The sequence below is a fragment of the Balaenoptera ricei genome, chromosome 7 (genome assembly GCF_028023285.1).
Source record: "Balaenoptera ricei isolate mBalRic1 chromosome 7, mBalRic1.hap2, whole genome shotgun sequence".
In the NCBI taxonomy this organism is placed as follows: domain Eukaryota; kingdom Metazoa; phylum Chordata; class Mammalia; order Artiodactyla; family Balaenopteridae; genus Balaenoptera; species Balaenoptera ricei.
The window spans coordinates 120149030-120171281 of NC_082645.1; the positions used below are offsets into that span (position 1 = coordinate 120149030).

At 53.1% G+C, this 22252-nt stretch overlaps 1 protein-coding gene across 8 annotated transcripts in view; it reads right to left on the reverse strand.

Annotated features, from left to right (window-relative positions):
* Window positions 1–22252, reverse strand: part of HDAC4 (histone deacetylase 4) — a 291082-nt gene that overhangs the window by 132323 nt on the left and 136507 nt on the right. For all 8 annotated transcript variants that reach the window (XM_059929089.1, XM_059929090.1, XM_059929091.1 and 5 more), the window contains one exon: window positions 19411–19482. In XM_059929089.1, coding sequence (XP_059785072.1) covers window positions 19411–19482 — 72 coding nt within the window. The remainder of the gene's footprint in view (window positions 1–19410; window positions 19483–22252) is intronic.

The window sequence follows — 22252 nt, forward strand, 5'->3', positions numbered from 1 at the left end:
ACTCCAGGGACAGCAAAAAGACATCAATCTTTCCCCCAAGCCCCATTTCTCACGGAGACCACAGCCATAGAGTTCTTGAAGCTGGGAAGGGACCTGGCTGACCAGGGACTTCTGAGGCTGGGGCAGGTCAGGGTACAGTCAGCCTCTGGCCACCACAGCCTGCCCACCACACACGGGGACTGTCCCTCACCACCCACCCCCGAGAAGCTCCCCGCTGAGGGCAGGAGCTGGGTGCCAGCCTAAAACGGGGCACTCCAAGCTGATTCACCGAGGGTTGGCGCAGGGGCCAGGCAGGGACCCCCAGGAAGGAGTTGAGAGGGTGCTGTCCGGGTAAAAGGATCGGGCCAAGACAAAGGACAGCAGGTCCTGGCTTCTGGGACACTAGGAAAGGACCAGGCCCCTGCCCATCACCTGGGCAGGAGGCAGCCAGTGCATCAGCCCTGCTGGCTTGTGGGAGACCCACCGTGAGCTGCGGGCCAGCCCCGAACGTGAAGCCAGAGCAGCCAACCAAACCAAAGGTGCTCTGCCCAGCCTTCACGCGCTCACTGTCTGCTGCCCCTTGCCCGCCCCCAAAAAGGCAGGAGTCTTTACGTGGCTCCCTGTGGTCCCCCCAGAACCCGGAGCGGTGCCAGGGAGAGGGAGGCGGCCGTGAGCCTGGGGGGGCGATGGTGCGGGGGGAGGGGGGGCCTGGCCCTGCTCACCAGCCCCAGAGCTGCACAAGGACCTCCTGCCAAGCTGGGGCCGGGCGGGGGAGGGGCCCATGGGCATCACAGACAGATGCCGCTCACCTGGCGCTCACCTGGCCAAGACGCTGCGGACTCAGTCTTGGGGGGAGTTTAGAAAGAATACATGCCACCGGAAAATCCAAGTCGACGGTACCGGCCAGGTGCAACCACGCGAGAAGGCACAAGGTGAGAATGAGGGGCCGGCCGCCCCCTGCCTGCTCTCTGAAGACGGCGACCGGATCCACCCCACCCAGGGGCCCGACTCTCCGGAAGAAGGTCCCCCTCAGGCAAGCCCCCTGCTGCCGCTGCAGCCGCTGGGTCCTGGAGGCCATCTATCTTCTCCTCCGAAGAGCCAGGTTTGTGTTCCTTCAGCTCTGAAAGCGGCCTGAGCCATCTTCTCTGCCCCAGCAACACAACACCCGTAGGGTCAGACCACAAAGCAGCATCAGGACGGCCCACGTGCTGCGCGCTCGCTGCGGTGGGAGCAGCGCTCGGTCCCGGTGACCCCGACGGTGCTGACCCTGCTTCCGAGTCTGCTCCGAACCCTCGGCACAAGCCTGGCCTCCGTGGAACACACGGAGAGCGGGGAGGCGGCGACGGCGCACGCGCGCACGCGGGTGATTAGGGGACCACATGGTTGGTTAGCAAGACAGGCAGATGCTCCTAACCGCCTGCTTGCCCCCACTTTACAGATGGGGAAAACCGAGGCACAGGGACGCAGAGACGTCTGCCCGAGGTCACGGTGATAGAAACTAGAAAAGCTGAACTTGGCCCAGCATTTGTGTTAACAGGGTCACCCTGTGGGTTAGTTCCCTGTGGCTGCAGATTGTAACAAGTTCCTACAAACATGGTGGCTTGAAGCAATACACATTTACTATCTCAGAGTTTTTGAGGCCAGAAGTCCGGAATAGGTTTTAGGGAGCTGGAATCAAGGTCAGCAGGTCTGCGTTCCTTCTGGGGGCTCAAGGGGAGAGTGCGATCTCGGCCTGCTCCAGCCTCCGGGGCGGCCTGCATTCCTTGGTCCTGGCCCCTCCACTTTCAAGGCCAGGAGTCCCACCACCGTGACCTCTGCTTCCGTCCTCACCTCTCCTTCTCCGACTCTGACCCTCCTACCTCCCTGTCATAAAGCCCCCGGTGATTACGTTGGTTCCACCCAGACAACAGAATGATCTCCCCACCTCAAGAGCCTGACCTTAATTGCAGCTGCAAAGTCCCTTTGCCATGTCAGGTCACACGGTCACAGGTTCTGACTTGGGGCACAGACACTTGGGGGGCACCCATCGTTCTGGTCCTAGGCTGAGGTCTGACTGAGGGGCAGGACAGAGGCAAGGGACAGCGGGACAGCAACTTCATGGCCCGGGTGAGGGGCAGTGGGGCTCAGGCCGAGTCCTCCGCGAAGGCAGTGAGAAGCAGCCAGGCTCTGCACCTGTTTAGTAACTTTACCGAGGCACATTGTGCATTTCACACTTTTCAAATGTACAGTTCAATGATTTTTCAGTAAATTTACCAAGTTGTGCAGCTACCACCATAAATCAGTTTCGGAACATTTTCATCACTCAAGCGTGACTCCTCCTTCCGCACGTGTTTTAAGGGGCAGCTGACGGCATTTGCTATAACTGGCTGAATGTGGGACACGAGAGCAAGAGGGCTCAAGGGTGACCCCAGGGCTTCTGAGGATGGAGGTACCACTGAGTCCGGGGGAAGCTGTGGGAAGGGCAGGTTTTCAGGGTAAGATCATGAGTCTGGCTTCGGACACGTCAGGTCTGAGTTGCCTATTCAGCACCCACGGGGGGATCCAGAACCAGCCGTTGGCTCTAGAATCTGGCTGGAGCTAGAAATCTGAGCGGCAGCAGCATCAAGATGGTACTCTGAGCTATGATTTGATGGGATGGGACCAGTGGGATCACCAAGGGAACGCGTCGACAAGAATGAGGAGCCCCCGAAGATGAGCCTGGGGGTACCTCAATACTGAGATGCAGCAGAGATGAAGAAACCGTTTGCCTGGGGCCTGAGGACAAGTAAGTGGCCAGGGCAGTGGGCGGGCACCAGGAGCGTGTGGTCGTACGACAAGGAGCTTCTAGAAGAGGGTGGTCCATGGGCTCAACGCTCGTGCGAGGCCACCAAGATGAGGGCTGGGACGTGGCGTTATGGGATTTGGTGATAAGGAGTCACTGGTGGACGTAAAAATGGGGACTCTGCACCGTTAACCAGGGTAAGCTGACTCTGCAAGATGCTGCGGAGCCGCCTGGAGGGTGACACCCACAGCCAATCTCAGCTAGCTCACCTCACCTGGAAACGAGGGCAGACAGCACTAACCACCAATGCCAAGCTCACGGAATCTGGAGGGGGTGAGGGCTCAAGGTGCGTGGAGCTCAAGGGGCAGGGAGATGCAGTATCAACCACCTGGACCCCATCTTTCTTCTCTGGATCAATGACAACGAGGGCAGGGACACCGGGAGACAGCCCCACAGCAAATGCCAGCGCTCTCTCCAGATCTCCACCCCCCCCTCATCCCCACCAACCAACAAAACAAGGACAAAAGCCCCAGACCAGCCCGGCCAACCAAAGCAGAAAGAGAGCACCGACTGGCCGGCAGGCTGACCGGACCAGCATCCTCCTACAGCGCTCTCACCGAGGGGCCACACTGCAGCTGCCCCGGCTCAGCAATGGCAGTCAAAGAGTCCCTAAATCTTAGTTCATCAGAAGTCACCGTGAATAAACAAGAGTGGAACAGCCTCTCTGGAAGGCAATTTGGGGATGTGCATGAAAATCCCTAAATAAATATTTATACCTTTGACTTCACTCATAAAAATTATGATCTATCCACAGCATGCACCCAAATTTATTTTAAATATATAATCCTAATTGTTCAAAAGGTCAAATATATAAACTCTTAAGTATTTACATATACTTCTGCTTATATTCTGTATAGTTTATGCATTTCAGTTAGGACCATATTACGCACAGTTTTACCTTAGCGGTCATGCGAACACTTCCCACATCACTGAATATAGAAATACACATATATGTTTATATATATATATACACACACACACACACATACATATATATGTAATATTTATACTGAAAATTCCATTCAAGAACAAAAATGGAATGTTCTCATTTACTTTCCTAGAGGAGAAAAGGAAAAAGGGAAAAGTTTCCAAAACACGTTGGCTCTAAATGATTAGCTTTTACTCACATTGTCCTGAGAATAAACAGTACTGACGACATGGCATTTGCTGAGCACTTACACCTGCGCATCGCAGGCGCCTGGACGGGGCAGCGCCAGGCTGCCGTGGTCGAGGTGCTCTGACGCCCACACGTGCTGCGCCCCCCAGCCCACCGATAATCAAGCCTTCTGAAGAGGAAGGCTCGCTGAGTCTGGTTCTTAAATTTGATGGGTCTCCTCAGCAGGGGCAGAGCCTGCACATGAAGCAAGGTCTGTCCGGGCACTTATATCCTCAACAATTTCTAAATGCCACCATCTCTGGTTTGGCAGAAGAGAAGTAATCACCAAAAGACTTGTTTAAACAAGTGTTCCATTTCAGGCCATTTTCCCCTAGCCCTGGCACGTCATCCCTGTGAGGGGTTCATTGAAAGCTCTCCTCATAAAAATGGAACCCCTCGGCCACCTTGAGGACTTGGGGGCAACCACCAGACAACCCCGAGGCCATGGCAGAGACCAGGCACATCCTCAGCCAAGGTCAGTGGCCTCAGAGCGGGGATGGGAACACACCTGTGTGGCCCTGGAGGCTGAGACCAGCCCAGCACTGGCAGGCGGAGGGTTCCAGCAGCCGACAGCATCACTCCGAGGAGCAAGGGGTCCTGCCCTCCCCTCCGTGAGGACCAAAATGATGGCATCTTTAGACCCTATTGTCAGAAACCTTAGGGTTAACTTAAAATTCCTTACATTCATTCATTCATTCATTCATTCATTCATTCATTTATGGCTGTGTTGTGTCCTCACCTCTGTGCGAGGGCCCCCTCCAGCCGCGGCAAGCGGGGGCCACTCTTCATCGCAGTGCGCAGGTCTCTCACTATCGCGGCGTCTCTTGTTGCGGAGCACAGGCTCCAGACGCGCAGGCTCAGCAATTGTGGCTCACGGGCCCAGCCGCTCCGCAGCATGTGGGATCCTCCCAGACCAGGGCTCGAACCCGCGTCCCCTGCATCGGCAGGCGGACTCCCAACCACTGCGCCACCAGGGAAGCCCCCAAAATTCCTTACATTTTAAAAGGAAAGTCATAAAACAAACCAAGACGTGGGAGAAGAAACTTAATGTATTCATTTTCTCACCCTTCTTAGTGGTCAACCAATACCATTTTAAGGTTAATAAATCAGTAAATGGTAGGTGGTAAGCATATTATTATATGTTATAAAGAGAATCACCTGAACTAAAAATAACACTGTAACTAACAAAATCAGAAAGCGAGCAAGAGAAAAGAGGCCAGAGATACTGCAGTTTGCTAATTATCTGATCTCTCATGAGGGATTCACAAACGCTGCCAAAAGTTGCCATATCAAGAAACAGCCATATAGCTAAATATATGGGCCTATAAACGGTCCCGTAGTAAGATGTGGAAAGAGGACACAGCCTCCCAAATGACCAAAAGGACAACACAACTACTGATACTAAACCAAAGAAAAGGCCAGAAAGCCCACAAACAAGAAGCCCAAAACCAGAAGCACTGAATACAGAAAATAGAACATAAAAACTGGATGAAAAGCGTAGAACTAAATATATCTGTTGTGTCACCAAATATAAATGGGATCTATTCACACAAAGGTGATCAGATTAGGTAAAAAACAAAATTGAACAATTACTGTCTACATAGAAAGCATCCAGAACACAACGGGCAAACAGTAACTGAAAGAAATCTGAGGTCAAAATATCAGTATCACAAAGATTAAATCTAAAGCAAATGCTACACAAGATAAGGCCCGTTTCACATGTATAAGGTACACAATTTGCCTTAGATAAGAGTGTCCTGGAGATGTGTGCTTTCTAATGAAAGACAACACAGAGAATGCAGAAAAATAAGAAGAAAGGGACAGGAACACAGAATTAGCCGTCGATTTGAACTTGCTGTAGTACACTTGACAACAGTGATACAAAACATAAGCATGCAGAGGATTTGAAAAATACGATGAGCACTTCAGCTAAGCTACACTTCAAATGCTGCACAATGAAAGAATTTATGCTTTCTTTTTCAGACCCCCCCACAAAACATTTACAAAAATCAATGCCACATAAACACAGAAAGTTTCCAAATACATACACAAATACCCAACATACAGGCCACAATCCCTGAGCACACTGCAACAGAATCAGAAATGAATAAAACCAGAAGAAAAACAAAAGTCCAACTATAGGAAAACAGAACACCTTTCTCCTGAATACTCCAAATCCAAAATGAAAGTGAAGAAACTTTATAAAGATAATGAGCACATCCCTTATTGAAAATTTCAGAAACTGCTTACAGCGAGCTCAGAGAATTAATTCATAGTCTTGTGCACTTAAGTAATTTTTTTAAAAAAGGAACTGAAACAAATAAATTAAGCATTGGACTCAAAAAGTTAGGAAAAGAACTCAAAAATTAAGCCATATGTTGTTCAAGAAAAAAGAGGAAGAAGATAATAAAGATTAAAGAAATTAAAGGAATCACTGAGTCAGGAAACAGGAAATCCATGGAATTGCTAAAACCCGCCACGGACAAAGTTTGCCTGTGCTTCTTGGGGGCAAAAACACAGGGATGACAGTTGAAGGAGGCTTTACAAACAAAACGAAAACAACCCTTTCGTTATGAAAATCTTCAAAGACACACAAAATCAGAGAGGGCTGTCGCGGACACCCTTGTATACAGCTTTAACAAGTAATCAATATTTCGTTTCATCTATTAACATCCATTTTTTGGGTAACTGCATGGAATAAAATATCTCAACTTTAAACTAATAAAAGATGGCAAAGAATGAGTCATTTTTTAAAAAAACAGATTTTTCTCATTAACATTACGAAGTGAAAAAGTAAGTATAGATTCACAGGACGCTGCAAAGCTAGCACTGAGCGGGCCCAAGCATCCTTCAAGCAGGCTCACTTCCAGGTGCATTTCAGGGTGAGCTGAGAGCAGGACACGGGAATACTTCGAACTGAACAACAGCCATTTCCATACACTGTTAGGACTGCTTGAAACGTACGATAACCTCAAAAATCTTACTTTCAGCCAAACTTCACTGGTGGAGAGCCGCCTCTATACCGCCCACCAACTTGGTTTGATTCTCTTCTGGCTCGTGTTTTTCCAAAGGTCCTATTAAATGACAAGCTGAAACTACTGAAGTTGTTATGAACTTGGAAGAGACAGAGCTTTCCTTAACAGGTCCCTTAAATAGCTTTTTCTCCAGAGTCATAAATACACTGTATCAACAATGCAGAAAGCGTTCCAAACCTGAGTCTACAGAAAATAAAGTGACTTAGATGTAAACGTGGCTCTACACGTGCAGCCCTCCAGGGCCCCAACGACCCCTCCTCTCCCGGGTGGTTCTAAGAAGACCCGTAATGCTGGTTCAGGAACACATCCATCATGTCGCTGCAATTTTCCTGGCTTTCCTGGAGCCCGTGATGTTCTTTTCACGGAATCTGGTATGCATAACGGGACAGGCCATCTGCACTCCTGTGCTCTGTGATTTCAGATGAAGCCAAGTGTTAGGTTCCCCCCCCTCCCCATTTCAGAACTTCTCCTTAAAGCTCTTTGGAAAATCCTTGGACTGTTTCTAATTTGTTCTGTATCCCTCAAGAAGAGAAACTGTCTTTGGGAAATATTTGCAAGCTCAAATTGAGCAAGCGCTGTAAATAAAAACCTGGCGTGCAGTTGGGAACTTGGCTTTCGAGAAGCGCACAAATGTGCTTCCGGGAAACTGTAAATAGAAGCAGGCCTGCCCGGTGCAAAAAACGGGGAGACGTGCTATAAGTTCTCACGTACGAAGGCAGCCATCAAAGACAAACGTGACCCCTGGAAAAAGAGCTGGATGGAGCAATCCATTTGAGACTCTGCTGTGTAATTTTATAAATAGGTGTTACTGAGAACTCTAAGATTATACAATTACAATGCAAAGGCAATAAATTAGAAACAATAGCAGAATACCCAATGTCTCATCACTGAGCACCTATTAAAAGCGCGCCCCCTGGTATTATCTCCTTTGGCCCCCATGACCCCATGCTGGGGCCCCAGTGGTGACAGGATACACGGATGGGGGACCCAGGCTGGGGAGTTCTCAGCACCTTGCCCAGGTTGCTCAGGCAGTAACTGCACACCTGGATTCAATCCGGTCACACCGCTGCGGCCTCTGCACACCTCCACAACCTGCCCACACCTTGGGCCTGGGCTGTGCTCGCCCCAGCATAACTCACAAGTTACTCTCTGAAAGCCATTTTGCTTACCCTAAACCCCACGGATAAAAACACATTATCTGAAAATTAAAAATAGTTCCAGTGGTCTAGGAAGGCCACAGATCTCCTTTGCAATCGTCCTTGCCATTTCAGTTACGTAAGGTCAAGTTTACATAATACAAAGAAGAAAGCATTTCAGAATTTCCTTCTTAGCAACCTCCAAACGTTTGGTTATGTAGTTCACCTAACAGCTGGGTTGCAGTAGGAAACAATATTACTTAATAGTAACAGTTGAAATATTTAAAAATAGAAGGTGTTTCTTCCACTTGGCAGAAGGAGGAGAGAGGGCAGCAGAGGGCGGCCTGAAGCAGGGCTGCGTTTCTGAAGGTGAGCTGGCCTTCTCCAGCGTGGGCTGGGGGGCGCCCTCTGGGGTAGCGGTGAGCATCGCCTCCGGGCTTTCTGGAAACCGATGTGCCCAACAAGGAATGCAGCATCCTTTCAGGGCTCTGTGGGTCATGGGGGCGAGGAAGGAGGTCAGGTTCAGACTGTAGTGTGTAGAAGGAATACCTGGGATGCTCGTCAAAAAGTCAGGCGCTTAATGTACGTGCAGGGAAGTTGGGAAAGTGACTTAGCCTCTGCAGCTACTACCACCGGTCATGGCTGAAGGGCCAGCAGCGCCAGGCAAGTTCCCTGTTACCATCGCTACCGCCGTGACTACCGCCAGCACCAGTGAGCCAGTGCGGGGACCCAAGCTCTGCTACGGAAGGCGGTGGGTGGCCTGTTCCACAGCGTGGACCCTCACTCACCTCACCCTGCAGCAGGCGCTCCCGGTTCTACCCAGCAAGCATGACGCGGGGAGAAACGCACTAGTACCTCTAAGAGATCCTGGCCTGTAGGACAACATTATAAACAATGTCCGGGGCATAGACGGTGCAGGGAGATCCACGCCCTCGGGAGACTTCATTTCCACACCGTCTCGACGCCAACGACTCAAGATTCTCAAAGATGCTCAGCCCCAGCCCCAGCCCCCTCCCGCACTGGGGCTCAGAGTCTCTTTTCAACACACCCATGTCCCACACCAGCCCTCACCTTCGCCCACGGGCAGCTTCGTGTTCCCCACCTCAATTCACAGCAACTCCGCCATCCAGACGCTCAAAGACGAAACCCTGTGGGACCTGGGAGCCTTTGCTGCAGTGCTGGCACCTGGACACACCTCTCCTTGAGCCACAAAATACAAAGAAACTATATGGGACTAAAAATAACGGCATGCCTGCTGCAGTTGGGGCAAATTATGGACAAAAAGATACAAAAGACCAAAAAACTCAACTGTCACTTCTGAACAGCCAGGAGCAAAAGCTGGGCACTGGGCGTGCCCCCTGCACACAGCACCACCACACAGGTGGGCAGACCACCTCAGCCACCCCTCCCGCCCGACCCCATATAAGGGACCAGCTCACACTCCCCTCCCCCCAGGGAGCGAGCAAGGGAAACTTACTTGTTTTCTCTCCCAGCTGCTGCAGCAGGGGCCCCAATAAAGCCTGGCCTGAATTTCTTGTCTGGCCTCCGGTCAATTTCTATTGATTGGGGAAGGTCATGAACCCTGGTCAGTATCACCTGGAGTTACCATCCACTCCTCTGCATCCCTCCCAGCTCACCTGCCACCTCAGTAAATCCCACTTACTTCCAAACAGCTCTAGACTCGGAGCCGATTCAGCCTGCCCACTGTGTCCACGCCAACTCACTGTCTTTACCGGTCCTCTTCCGCTCCCTCCACTCTAATTTGAGCTCCACAAACACAGGGATCTTTGCTTTATTCATAAACACATGTATCCCAAGTGCCAAGGGAGGTGATGGGCACCTAGAAGGGCCGATCACTACGAAAGAGTGAGTGAGTGAGCCCAAAGCCTGCCTTGACAGGGAGGCCTTCCCTGACCACTTCATTTAAAACTGCAGAAACCCATCTCCACAAGAACTCAGCTGTCCTTAATTGCTTCTTCTTCCCCACAGCGTGGATCACCTTCTAGCATCGTCTAGCGTTCCACATCATCTACTGCCACCAAGTTGGATTTAATGAGCCTATTTAGAATCCTGCATCTGACAACTAGAGAATACAACTCTTCTAAAGCACATATTGAAGAGTCATCAACACTGGCCATAAAGCAAGTCTCAAAAAAATTCAAAGGCTTAGTCACCTCTAACCATAATACAGTATATTAGAAATCAATTACAAAAAGATTACTTGAAAAAGTCTGCACTTCCAGATGAAAAACACTTCTAAATATCTCATTTTTTCAAAGAAAAAAGAATCATCAAACACATTTTCAAGAGGCTACAGATTAACTACTATAAACTAGAACTTGAATACTACAAATAGAAGTTACCAAAGCATTTCCACTTGTCTCCAGAGAGAACTACAGAACCTTAAACGCTTACAGCAAGAGGAGGAGAGGCTAAAAATTAATGTGCTAAATGTTCAACCTAAGAATTTAGTACCAGAATATCCACATAAACCCCTCCACCAAAAAAAGCAGAATGGAAATAAGAACAGGAATGAAAGGAGGAGAAAATAAATGTACACGAGTATCACCAGAGGCAGAAGTTGGTTCTTTGAAAGATGACTGAAACGGACAAAGCTTGACCAGACTGGCAGAGTGTCCCCGGCTCCGACGACACCAGGTCTGCGTGTACCCTGTCCCACTAGAAACCCAGGCGGGGTGTGGAGGGCGGGCTGGCTCAGGGAAGGACGAGCACGGCCAGCAGCTGCACTCTGCAGCCTCCCTACCCCTCAGCAGGATTCCCAGGCCGACCGTACGCACGGTGCTCAGGGGGCACTGGGGGGACCGAAAGGAGCGCCAGCCCCCTCCCCTCGGGCTCCTGACTCAACCGGCAAGACCCCCTCTGCTTCTCCCCGTCTGCCCCGACCAGGCACCACTGCCCGAGGACACCTGGGTCAGACCCCGGCCCCACCACGGCGCTCGGGAGCCAGCGTGCCAGGGACACAGAGGGCCAGGGCTTGGGTCTAACGGCTGCTGGACGGTACGAGTTGCTGTGAGGTTTCTCCTTCAACGACCACACTTTACCCTCCTAGGGGGCAGGCTGTTGGCAGGGCTGAATGATACAGCATGTTAAGTGTGACCACTTTCCCAGCAACAATAACAGCCATGGACGAGAGTTAACAAGAGTTGTCTTCCTGACCCTGCGGAGACACAGTTAAGCACTTTTAGACACATTTATGGGGTTCCCAGACTCTGGATATATCTCATTCACACCACGTAGCCCTGAAGTACAGAACACAAAACCTGGTAATAAAGAGACAAAAAGATACAAAGTGCTTTGCCCGCAAATGATGTGCTCATGCATCCAGACCTTCCTGGCATCCGTGATGCTTCCAATGCAGAAACAGAGCAAAATCCTGAGTTGGAAAAATACTGTATCTTCTGCCTAAAAAGCACTTTCAAATACACCACGAGGACATTAAGGTTTCATGCTCTATTTTCTGTGTCAACACAGATCTTAGGGTCACCACTGCCGGTACCACATTTACTCCTACAAGATGGAGAAACAGGGAGTCGCCGACCTCAGCCCACTGGGCTCGTGCGGACGTGTGGCCAGCTTCAGGCACACCCGAGCACGCGAGACGCTTCCCAGCCAGCCTCCGAGGGCCCGCTACGCCGTAACCGGTAAATGTTTGCTTCTCTTGGTTCCTGTTCCCTCCTTCAGGCCCCACAGCAAGCTCCTTCTAACTCTCCGCGTCTATGGCAACAATCACAAAACAAACTTAATGGGGTGCGACAGCTGGTGATAAACATAAATAACCCAAACAATCCAATTTCCACCCTGGCTGGGAAGGCCTTTATCTTCCCTCCTCAAGCGCTGAGGATACTGAAAGAACACAGCTGGGGAACGAGGCCACCGCCATGCGGGGCAGAGCGGGCCTTGGTCGGGTGCCAGGGGTGGGCTCGGCCAGCCAGCCCGGGATGGGGCACCTGAGAGGCACAGGCGGGGCATTTCTGGTGGAAGACGGCAGACCAGACACCATCATTTAACCCCACTCCTCCAGAGCCCACTAAAAAAAATCACCAACACAACTGCAGATAAAAGGCAAATGAGAGGGAACAAAGTGCTAGGAGAAAACACATGGGTGAAGAAGGGGCACCTGCCTCAGCAGATACAAGAAACCGAATCAAAGCATCCTGAGGCTCAGGAGTGGCAGGACCCCCGACGCAGGAGAGGGACCCGTTCCGGGAGCACAGAGGTCCCCGGACCCCTGCGCAGCCCGCAAAGCAGGAGACTCGTCTCCCGGGAAGGTCGAGGGTGCTGCAGTGACGACGCTGCTCGCCGGGTGCCGGCGGCCTGGGTCACGCCTCCCAGCCGGGCGAGCAGGCTGACCAGCCCCACGGAAGACGCGCCAGAGCAGGGCACGGAGCCCCGGCCGCCAGCACCCCCGAACCCCCGAGGGTCCCCAGCCTCTGGGTGCTCTGCTCTGTCCTAAACACGAGCGGACAGGCCAGGAAAACCGTCATCGTGGAAGGCAGAGCCCAGACGGACAGACAACGGCACCTGGGTAGCAACCCGCTGCCCAGGCGGCCCTCAGGGTGGAAGGCAGGCCTCGGGCAGATGGGGGAACCGGGCCTCGGTGTCCGGAGGGAAAGCCGTTTCCAAGCCCATAATCGCACACCCTGGTTTGGTGAGACTTGAGTGAACATAACAGGGAAACACAAGGAAGAAGAAGAAAAGAGAAAGGAGGCAAAGAGAAAAGCGACAGAGACGGAGCCCAGCCGGCCCCTCCGGCTCCTGGCACATGCGCAGCTGACAGCTCCACAGAAGCCCAGACAACGCGGACCACGTACCAGGTGCAGCTCGGTGCCCTGACGGGCTCGCAGCTGCAGGAACCCACACGGCTCCCAGCCTCGGGGCCCTTGCGACCGACTGTTAAGGCCAAAGGCAGTGAGTGACAGCGGGACGAACGGGGGACGGGGGCTGGATTTACGTACGCTACATGAAGCAGAAACGTGAGGAGGGCTTGGCTTGCTCTCCTCTGGAAACACCATCCAGAGGCACAGGATCCAAAACTTTGTCCCGTAAAGAACTACCGGGGGGATAATCCATTTCCTAGTTGGTAAATTCCACTGCCAAGTGAATTTATCAGACTCGAGAGGGCCGAGGCCCCTGATGGGGAGCGGGCCGGTGCCGAGGCCTGAGTTCCGCAGCTACAGCCTCTGTCCCTCTCCTCTCTGGAGCTCAGTCCCCAGGCAGAAGGGTGGTTCCTGGGAGCACTTCCTCAGCCCTGGGTCCTGAGGGCCGGCGCTGCCACGCTGGTTGAACTGCTGAGGTTCTCGTGGCCACAAATCAAACCCGCACGTGCACCTGCACAGCTGTCGGCAGAGAGCAGGGACTGCCAGCTCATCCGCGGCGACGGGAGTCCTCTCTCTGTGGGCCAGACCCACGCGCCAGGCTCAGCATTAAAGATGGATACAACAGCATCAAACATTAAGTAGGTCCGGGAGCTCGACGCAGCAAAAAAGCAGGCAGGCTTCTAACTTGACGATACACAGCATTCAGAGAAAAGCCTTAGCAGATGTGAGCGCTCATCCTCAACGTAACTCCAAGCATTTTTGCTGTTAAGCTTCTCTACACCGGCTGGTGTTACTTCGTTTTAAACAGCGGTCCTAGGGGCCATCACAAAGGCCTTTGGGCTGGCTGGGGGGTGGCAGTCACGCTGGAGGGATCAGCAAAGCCGGGGCGGTGGGCGGGCAGACCACAGGGTACCAGTGAGGCGGAGCGCAGGGAAACAGAAGAGGGACGGAGAGCATCGCGGGGCCTCCCGCGTGCCCGATGCCCGCCTGCTTCCCGGGCGCCCGCTGCCTCTGCCAGGCCGAGCAGCCACGTGACGCCAGACAGGCAGCCCAGGCTCCGAGGAAGTGCCACCAGCTCAAGGCCACACGGCCAATGGAAGGCAGGCAGATCCTACTGCCCGGCGCCCAGGCCTTGCAGCAGCTCTGCTGGGCCCAGCCCTGACCCTGCCCTCACTTCTTCTAACACGGAGCCCAAAGCGGGAGGGCGGGAGTGGAGCTCTCTGTAACGGGGTGAGGAGGAGAAGGAATGGGACAAAAAGACGTTCTGCGTTTGCACCACGTGAGATGCTGCCTGGCACGGCGGTGTTCCCTGACAGAGGCACTGCCCACGGGCGCTCGCCAATCTGGTGGGAGAGGGGACAGGTGCGGGGGCTGGGAGGGAAGCAAGTGGCCAGAGAGAAAACGGGGAGACTCTGAAGACTCCCAGGAGGACAGCCTGGGAGACCAGGAAGGGCTGGGGAAGGAGGGGTGGGGAAGGGCAGCCTTGGGAATTGTGAGGGGTGATGGGGAACCTGGAACCTGGGGATGGATCCCTGGGCATGACACCTGGTGAACAAGGCGGTGACACAGGAGGACAGCGCAGGATGGCGCCCCCTGGTCCAGAACCACTCTTGGATGTAAATCTACCTGTTCCCCTAGGCGACCCTGAGGCGTTTCCAAGCAGCTCATAGATGCACGCAGCAAGGCAGGGCCTCCACGGCCGGGGCTGTGATGACACTTTGGTTCTGAAGTCACGTGGGGCTACAGATGCCTAAACCTGGCCTTTACGTCATGACTACTCACCAGGCCCGCACGTGAACTTGAAGGAGGGAAGTGGAAAAATTCTCAACCTTTGTTAAAACTAAGCAAACAAACTATCGGAACCTTTTTCTAATTTTTCAAACCGTTGGATTTTACTTTATGTCTTTGTGTTCTATATTTTCATTTTCCTCCACAAATTAAAACAAGCTCATAGGAAAAGCAAGGCAGGCCCCCTCTTTGGCTCGTGCACGTGCTCTGTGCCCCACTGAGTGCCTGCCCGCTCTCTGCTGCAGCCGGAGGGCAGCCGGCCTGCGGGCCAGTGGGGAGCTGTCACCCAGCGATGGGCCCCTGGCCTGCAGAGAAGAGCATTGTGCAGCGTCGGGCCTGGCCCCAGAACGAGGGGACCAAGGTCCGCTCCCTCCTGGTGTGGAGCAGGTGGCAGCCTTAGGGGCCCCCAAAGGTGGCCTTCGACCCTTTACTGTGCTACATCTCAACCCCAGAAACCCAGCTTTGCATGAAAAACACACAAAGGAGGATCCGGTGAGAAGTATGACAAGTGAGGTTTTGTTACAGGGGATTTATGAACACCGTGATGAACCGCTTCCTGTGCAAGGAAGGGGCATCTCCTGCAGCTTTCCCCCAGGTCACGTGTGTCCTCACGCTGGCATTTGCTTCGCATTTTCTCTCGCCAAACCAAACCAAACAACAACACGACATGCCTGGGAGGCATGGTAAGTTTCAGGCACCAGCTAACCTCAGATAGCTCCTGTTCCAAAATTCGAGGACGGTCAAGCAATTCAATAACCCCTTTGACAGTGCAGTGGTCAAATACTCTGTAAGATTTGGGAATCCGTGGCTAGAGCCAAACCTCACTTTTTTAAAATTAGTTTGGATAAAGTTCTCTAGAGTTGGGGTAGTTTCTTCAAGTTTCCAGAATTTTCTTTTAAAAATTACACCCCTGTTATACAGCCTTGAAAGGAAACCTCGATAACTCTGACTGAAACCCACATTTACGATGAGGGCGATGGAGCCCGTAGCAGAGTCTCCTCTTTAGTCAACACCCCATCCTTAAAGCCCCGCTGGTCCAGAGGTCCCCAGCATTCTCCAAAGTGATCTTTTGCTCCAGCGGCACCCCTGGAGAACAGAAATGGGTCCCTGCCCCGTAAGTGACACGCCGGGTGACCCTGGGGAAGCGGCCCTGCCACTCACCTCTGGCGGGGAGCAGGCAGGAAGGGCGCGGGCCCCTCCAGCAGGCCACCACAGTGGGTGCCTCGACATGCCTCCTGCTGCTTTTCAGGGTTCTTTTCCTCCCCTTTACTCCCGGGCACCGAGGCTTCTCCTCCAGCCCCTTCACTCCCCCCAGGCGCCGAGCACCTACACTGTCCAGCTCAGAGGGAGCTCAGCTTCCAGGTGTGGAACCAGCATCCCACACACTCACTACAGTGTCTCTTTTCTATACTAAACATGCCTTGCTTTTATAATCAGGAAAAAAGTATGTTACTTCCCAAAAAAGTGAAAGTGATTCAGAAATGAAGGACTGAAGTGTTTTTCAAGTCCCCTGGCACAGGCAGGTGTGTGATCTCTCTCCTAGAGGACCACCTCTCACCTCTTCCTCTGCCCTCAAGCCCCACCATCTCTCCCGGCCGAACTCTGGGCTTCCAGGGAACCCTCCGCGGCTCCCGCCACCCTGTCTGTGCCCCAAGTCCCCACCCAGGAAGGAAAAGGACAACCTCCCAGGAAGGGTGAAATGGTGTACCCTCATGCATAACTGTGACACTCCATTTAGTCCAAAAAAAATGAAGAAATAGGATGCTCACACAGAACAACAGTAATGAAGGAGATGTTGCAACTAAGTGGTAGGCACATGGTTGTTATGTTTTCTCTCTTTTATAATAGAACTATTTCACAACGCAAAACTTTAAAACAAGAAAAAAAGAAACACAAAAAGAAGGAAAGGCTTGTTTGCATATAAAAAGTTAAGGGGGAACGTGGAGGAACCAGAATGAATCCAAAATAAATAGCATTGTAGCCTGTTCCTTCCGCAATACAAACTTTTCTAGTAAGAGGTATTCTTGCAGGAATGACCTCAAGTCTCAAGTCAAAATGGCCCAAAAATAGAAGGTATGAATAGTGCTTTTTTATTTGAGGTAAGACTTTACAAGGACTAACGTATTTAAAGAGAGCCATTATCAGAAAGGCGGTTGAGCGTGCTGCCATTCGTGGCCAGGAACAGACAGGAAATGAGCAGAGATCCAGGAGGGGACGGCCACGTGGGCACTCCTCCACGCACAGCAGAAGCTGTACGTTCAAAGGAACAAGCTCCCATGGTGAATGCCTGAGTGATTCCTGCCAATCATACGCATGCATCAGTTTGTTTTCGTACCGCCGAGGGTCAAAAGAGTACTTAAGATTAAACTCAATTGTTGGAAAATGTGCAACAGCAAACTGGGATTGACATAAAAATACATCTAAAAATGTTTCCACGCCCGTATCATAAAAATGGGGCTTAACAGAAGTCGTCGTACTAATTTTCAAATTATTACGTAAGCTGAGATTCACATTTCTTTGTAGAACGTAGTTTACAGTGGTTGGAATGACCAAAAATGGAGTGTTAAGGATGCCCTTCACTTCAGCAGCTTCTAAGGCTCAGCTCACAGCGAAGCCTCCGTGGCCAGCTTGGGGCACGCAGCCCTGTGTACGCCCCTCCTTCCACTGCCGGCTGCTCACGGGCATTGCGTCCCCCCAGTAGAGTCACCCTGAAAACACTGACCCCCGATGACACCAGCAAGCACAGCCTTATCCTCTGACTCTGACCAATGGAATCTGGAGGTGCAGTGTTACTGGCTCCAATTTCACCAGGGCCCCCTCCCCGATATGCCGTCTCTCAAGTGGGGCGCTGCCCCCAGAAGAAGAGAAGGGGTGTAACAGACCCCAGGGGCTGTCCTAGCACCTGAACACCGGCACTGTCACAGCCACGTCCCATGCCATGTTCAGTACCCGCCCACAGGACATTAAGAGATGACATTTCTCCAGGAACTACTAAAAATCAGACACATAAGACTTGATCTCTGTAAGAATCCTGCAGAGGCGGCATTATTATCCCATCTAGGAAATAAAACCGAGACACTCGGCGGCTTGCCTAGAGTCACACGGTCAGTGGGTCACCAGGATTCCAGGTCCCCTCCGTCCAGGACTGCAGTCCATGGTCTGTCTGTACGTGGAGCTGGGAGGCCCATACGAAGTCTCGACCAGCAGGGTGCGCTTCTCAAGCCAGAAAACTAACTTGAAGCCCACCCACTTTCTGGTTCACTTGGAAACCACCTTTTCACAGTCTATCAAGCTACTGAAAAGCTTCTTGCTCCATCCCACACTGGGCGAGCACCAGGAAACTGTCTGAAAATGCCCAAGCTACACAAGGCACTGGCAAAATGAACTCAAGAGAAAGGGAAATCAGCACTGGTTCCCTTGCTGGGGCCAAAATGAGAAAGAGAGCATCTTCGTCTTCGGCTGCTGTTTCCAAGCCCTCTCCCCCGCCCCGCCCCCAGCGTCCTCGGTTAACAAGTAACCTGCTCCACGGGTGGGTGGAGGGTGAGGCAGAGGCGTGAGCACCCTTGCAGGAGGCCGGAGCGCCGCAGACAAACAACCCGAGCTTCGCGTCTGGGGAGAGGCCAGAAATGATCCTTGGCAGGCTTCAGAGAATCTCTGTGCAAAGAAAGAAATCTCTTCTTTGACACTTCCAGCCCTGCCTCAAGCTTCTTTTTAAGAGGACGGGGAAGGTGAGGCGATGGGTGGGTCAGCCGGGGGCCGGGGCAGAGGCAGGCATCTATGTGCCCCCCGTCTCTGCCAGTCCTGCCCACGGAGAGAGCGGGCAGAGGGGGGACGGGGAGGCTGGGGTTCAGGAGGTGCCGCGGGGGACAAACCACAGAGACGGAGGCCTTCAGGACACGGCAAAGGCAAGGGGCCAGCAGTGCCGCCCTCAAAACGCTGGCTTAAGAACGTATGTGGAACGCTGACAACGGTTCCCTTACATACACCCTAGGCCTTTACGAGGCTCGTTTTAGTCTCAATAAGGCCAAGGAGCCCGTGAAGAATGGCATCCGGGCTCTGAGTTGAAATCCTGGAGGACAGTAGATGGAGGGTTAGTGTTGTACAGAAAGAAAAAGAAAAAGCTCCCACAGCCGTATGGATTTGGAAAACATTGCCTATGGCATGATATTTAGGAATCTTATATATGGAATGAGAGACTTCTAATCACGGCTGATGCTTTGTCGTCAATTCCACGTGGAAAGCTGCTTAGGAGACATCACTGACTCACTTTCCCCCGAGGAGCCTGGGGCCCTGGACCCAGCGTGACCTGCCCTGCGGTGTCCCCAGCTCAAGCTCAGCGCTCTTCCCCCAGACTCTCGTACAGCTCAGGGCCTGGAGTTAGACCCAAAACAAGCAGTTCTTACCTTTGGGAAGAACACACCCCATCGGAGTTCAAGACAGAAAGGACCTGCATGTCTGTGCCACTTACTTAAGAAGCATTAAGCGAAGCCCACTACATTTCCAAAACCAGTGGCCTATTTTACCCCAGCAAAGAGCAGCTGACTTCCGTGGACCTGAGACCCCACCCCTTTCTCTCCACAGCCCCCCAGGACGGCGGAGCCCCAAACACCCCTTCGGTGGCGCCTCGTGCGCAGCAGGGCTGGGTGCGCAGACTTACCCGAGCCGGGCATGTGGTTCACGCGGGCAGGGTTTAGCAGCTCCACTGGCTGGTCTCGGCCAGAAAGTCCATCTGGAGGACAGAGAAAGCATTTGGCTTCAGAAACTGCTCGCATTTCAATTAAAATACTTTACGCTCCAGGTCTGCAAGGAGCACTTCCCTGCAAACAATGGAAATGCATGTGTCCTTCTCCCTTTTAAAGGAGACTGGTGTTATTTTTATTTGCTGAATCAGAAAATAAAAGACCCTTTGTCGAACAACCCAACCAGTGCCCATCTCGAAGATGGCAAACACCAATTCCTGGCCTGAGGGCGTCCGGCCCAACTGTTGTGGTTTTACTGCTTTTCAGCAGCCGCTTGATACCACTCAGGGTTTCTGCAGAGACCACAAGCAGTACGATGAAGACAGACGAGTTACTCATCCTCTTCCCAGATATGGACCCGTGGCCCGGGGGCCACAGAGACACGGCCCCTGGAGGCCCCGGCGAGAGCGGCCGTGGGTGTTGCCCGCTTGCGGGACAGTCAAGGAAACTAAGACAAACAAACCCGCTTTTAGGAAGATACTGGGCCAGGTTCTCACAATGGAAGGAATCGTTTCTCCCGGGTCCACCTTCCGATCGTGTTCTGACTGCAAAGATGGCACCGAAAGCACACCCCCCCCTCCACCTGGCACAGGCTGCCTTTAGACCACATTCCCTCAGACAGACAAGAGAGAAACTCCGGCAAAACTTCCAGGAATCACACTTTTGGTGTAAAATTAGCTTCTGACAACTGGTGTGAACGCCCGCAGGGACAAGCGCGTCATTACTGACGCTGCCGTGTGGTCGGTCACACTCGTTACTGATTTTACGGAGAAAGCACTGGTTTCCCAGAGCGGCCATCGGCCCCCTCGGGCAGACTTGCAAATCGTGACAAAAACACTTAGGAGCAGGTCTACTGACTCTGCACTAAGGCTTTGCTTTTTGCCCCAGATGGACAGCACCTCAGGCAGCCTGCGAATGCAGTGTTCCGTGACCCATGTGTGTCTCTGGAGAGGTTCAAAGTCCAAGGACAAGAACAATGACCCCGAGGAGGTCCCAAAGCGTCTCCTGAGAACTGCAGACCCTCCCAAGGAAGCGGGGAGGCCTGTGAGCCACGCTCCCACACCCTCGGGGGAAACGAGCTGCTCCCCTGCGGTGCCGGCCGCTCCCGGGCCACGCGGGGACTCAAACGCTGGGATCTGGGGTCTCCTCTCCACAGCCAGCCACCCCGCCCCCATTCTGGCAGCTTGAAGGTAGCAAAGTGGCTCTCACAAGACACTGGGCATACGTGGGGTTGGGACAGTCCAGGCTCCCCGAGTCAGGACGAGGGCTGGGGGCCACACCCATGCCCAGAAGCAGACCAGGCCCGAACGCGCCGCCGACCGTCTGCACCAAGGCTTCTCTCCAGGCATAACGACCCGCCCTGAGATGGTCTGATGCTGACCTGCGGGCCTAATGCCATGTCCTGTGAGCCCCTTCACTGCCCCTCAGAAAGGGGCCTCAAGACAGTGATGGAAAGCACTTTCAAGCCGTTTTTCCTGAACGTGAATAAGTGAAATGAAAATTTCATTTTCAAAACTAAAAGGTTCAGAAAAGTCTACACGTATATTTAAAAATCCTAATCCCACAGTAAATACTTTCAGAAACACCAAAAATCACTTTTGAAAATCCTAGTCTAGCTGCCATTTTCCGACGGCAGGGGTCAGGAGCAGGGTGCTTAGAGAGCCAGCCTGCCGGCCCTGCAGCTGCGTCTGAGCGAGCCCGGGCCATTCTCCCTGGTCCCACCGCACCTGACGTGTCCCCCCCCAAACCATCATCTCCTCAGTGTCCACCCTTAGCTTCCACCTGAGCCAAAGTTCTAGAACCAGACACAGTTTAGAAACCCAGAAACCAGCACAGCTGCCTCTTTCGACAAATGAGGAAATTCCAGCTCCCGGGGCTGGCGCAGTAGCACCGGGCCTGCGCCCCGGCTCGTGTGAAGGCCTTTTCTGGAGTTCGGATCGAGCTGCTTGTGTCTGCCCCGAGCCCTGCAGGTCCACTTGCTCCAAAGCCACGTGCCCGACGATGCCTGATAACATGCGACGTTCAGCCACGCTGAGGCGGGAAGACGCATCGAGTAGCGAGAGGCCGTGCGGCTGGGTGCACCGCCAGCAGCCCGTGCCCGTCCCTCCCCCCGCTCCTCTGCAGGCCACCCCATCGCCCTGACGGCCCCAGCACACCCCACGCCCCTCACTCTGAATGGAGGGTCACAGAAGCCAAAAAACAAGAGGTCTTTCCACAGAAGGCAGTAGATAGAACGGCAATGGGCAGAAACCTGAACCACGAAGGGACCAGGCACCAGGAGACGAGGCCCAGAGAAGGAAAGATAACACCAGGCCTCCCAATCCCGGCCCTGGAGTCTCCCGCTAGCTGGTCTCGGTGCTCGAGGCTGGCAGGCCCAGGTGTGTGGCCCCGGGCATGCGGTGAGGACCCTGACATCACGGGGCGAAGACCCAGGCTGAGAACACGGAGGCGTGCAGGGCCCCCTCGAGTCCCTGGAGGATTCAGATCTAAACGTGGAGAGAAGATATACCAAGTCCACGGACACCTGCAGCAGGGCCCTGCGCGGCAGGGGCTGCTCAGCACGTACACGACAGTTTTAGGCATGAAAGTCAGCCGTGGGGACAGATGTGACGCGGCACTGTGGCTCCGTGTCACGGGGACCAGAGCTGGTGACAAATACCACCGAGGGCCTTACACATCCAATTCCGTATCACAGGGCTCACAAAACAGACCTGAGGCTGTGCAGCTGGACAAAACCCCAGGACAGAGCAGGGACAGAGA